Here is a 2,527-nt window from a genome sequence, read left to right as displayed (position 1 = left end):
TTTTTCTCTCTCAAGGGGGTGTAAAGAAGTGTCGATCGGGCGCTGCTGTGCTGAAGCGTCATCTTCGCGATATGTTGAAGTGCCATCTTTGCGATATGTTGAAGTGCCATCTTTGCGATATGTTGAAGTGCCATCTTTGCAACCTGTTGTCGTGCCATCTAAGCAATATGTTGTCGTGCCATCTTCCCGATCTGCCCTGTCCAGCAACTTGAGGGCGGGCACTTGGGGACGAAACCGCTGCACAAGTTTGTGGCGCGCCCGCTTCGCTTCTTCCCTCTCTCACCACGGAACAATTAACAAGAAAGAGAAAAAAAAAAAAAAAAAAAAAACATACCTGTTGAGCAGTTTTGCACACATTTTTTTTTTTTTTTCCAGCTAGCCAATGAAAGATTCATCCACGTAACTGCCTGAAATGCTCTTCCCGTCAATGCTCCTCAAAGATCGTCTTCCCTTTTTTTCGAATGTTTCCCTCCCCTGCTCACACGGCCGACTTGCCCATGTACTTCTGCCTCTCCTCCAGGGTAATGTATGGACTTGTGCCAATTTCACTGCCCTTTGTCTCCTTAATGAAGAAGAAGATAAAAAGGAAGGCCACAATCGACATACCGGAGAAAATAAAAAACAAAATCGTGGGGGACGTCTTAATAATTATGTCTGATGGAAACACCACTATAATAGCACACATCCAATTGACCAAAGAAGCCAAGCTAGCCGCGCTGTCCTTAATTTCTGAGGGAAACATTTCGTGTAAATAAATCCACAACACAGGTCCGTACGAAACGGCAAACGAAATAATCATCAGGAAAGTTGCAGCAATGGAAAGATTTCTCACAAAAGTGGACTGTCTATCAATCTGATTAGCTATGGCTGTAGGTAAGAAGGCACAAATAACTCCTGCACATCCACAAAGGAGCAAAGTCTTTCTTCCTAACTTCTCTACAATGTAGATCGCTGGAAAGGTCATTAAAAAATTCACTACTGTCATTATCACACTTAGGGTTGTTATCAAACTTTTGCTCAGAAATTCTTTGTACAGTTCGTTCGAATTGGACACCAAGACGTTAATACCGGTGAACTGCTGCAGACCGGAGAGAATACAACCCAACAGGATGACATAGCGGTAGGAAGGAATCTTCATCGCTCTCATTAACGAAATGGAATTTTTCTTCGCTGCCTCGTTCTGTTCCACTGCATCTTTAATTGCCTTCAACGGCTCATCCACATTATCACTTCCGTATATCTTTTTTAAAATTTTCTTCGATTCTTCTACCTTCCCTTTCTCAAATAAGTAATACGGAGTCTCCTCTTTGAAAAAAAAGGTCAACAGAACGATGCCCAGGATGGAAATAAGGCACGGGAAAAAAAACATAAGTCTCCACCATGTCTTCTGAAAAGTTCCCAAAGGGTCCGCTTGTTTTCCTACTTGGTCTTCTGGTACTTCCCCCATGGCCATTCCTAACAGCACTGCTATGAATATACCAAAGGTGATGAACAACTGATGCAGGACTCCATAGGCTCCCTTTTTATCCTTGTGGGTCATCTCTGAAATGTACATGGGTACACTCACTGTGATTAGTCCTATTCCGAATCCGCTCAGAAGACGTGAAAACAAAATCGTGTGGAAGTGATGCGTAATCGATGTCAATATACTCACCAAAATAAAAAAATTGTATATCACTAACAGCGAAAACCTTCTTCCATGCTGAACTAGGAAGCCCGAAAATCCACTCCCAACCACGGCACCTATAAAGACCGATGCCAAGAGGAACGAACTCTTCAACGTACTCTCAGGACACTCCACTTTGTTATTTTCACACCATCCGAATTCAATTACGATGAAATTTTTGATTGTATTCAACACACTGACTTGGTAACCAAAAATGAATGACGCCAGGCAGGCCGCCAATACATACTTTAGGGACGTATTAAAGAAGCCATCGCTTCCACTATTTTTTGACGACTGGGAGGAGGAAATCTCCTTGCTGCTCTTCTTCATTGTGACTGTCGTGTGTTACGTGTGGGAATGGGGGAGAAAAAAAAAAAAGGGGGAGGGGAAGGGGAAAAGGACGCACCCGCTAGACTACACGAAATTTTTCCTAATCGGTGCTGTCTTCGATAGGTCTGTCCTCCCAAGATGGCCGCCTCAACAGAAGAAAACTCTGAGTGGAACTACGCGCATAAAAAAAGGTGCATACGTATGAGCGTAAGAACGTTACGTACGTACGTAGGCCCTATGCGTGTAAGTGCACCCTTGGCGGGAGCTTCTCGCTCACTACTCTCCTCCTTAGGTGTATTCACCTCCGCCGGGGCGCCGGCCACACCTTCCGCGTTCGCTCAAGCGCGTTTGGCGTAGCTGCGTCGCAGTACGGTGTAAGCGGCGAGGGGGTGCTCTCGAGAGGCGCGTATTCACTCATCAAAAAAATTCACGTGCCTTTACGTGCTCAATAAAAAAAAAAAAAACAATAGTTCAGTTTTAGGATTACTCACGTGTATGTATAACGTGTGACTCTTCAGAAAAAAATAAAAT

General features: G+C 44.1%; 1 protein-coding gene across 1 annotated transcript; it reads right to left on the bottom strand.

Annotated features, from left to right (window-relative positions):
- Positions 1-478: 478 nt before the first annotated feature.
- On the bottom strand, positions 479-1,996 carry PCYB_042550 (hexose transporter; the record flags this gene model as incomplete). Its single annotated transcript, XM_004225404.1, has 2 exons — positions 479-562; positions 668-1,996. The coding sequence occupies 2 exons, from the start codon at positions 1,994-1,996 to the stop codon at positions 479-481; spliced, it is 1,413 nt and encodes a 470-aa protein (XP_004225452.1).
- Between the last annotated feature and the right edge of the window lie 531 nt (positions 1,997-2,527).

The sequence above is a fragment of the Plasmodium cynomolgi genome, chromosome 4 (genome assembly GCF_000321355.1).
Source record: "Plasmodium cynomolgi strain B DNA, chromosome 4, whole genome shotgun sequence".
Taxonomy (NCBI): Eukaryota; Apicomplexa; class Aconoidasida; order Haemosporida; family Plasmodiidae; genus Plasmodium; species Plasmodium cynomolgi.
This window is presented reverse-complemented; position numbering and strand designations above follow the sequence as displayed.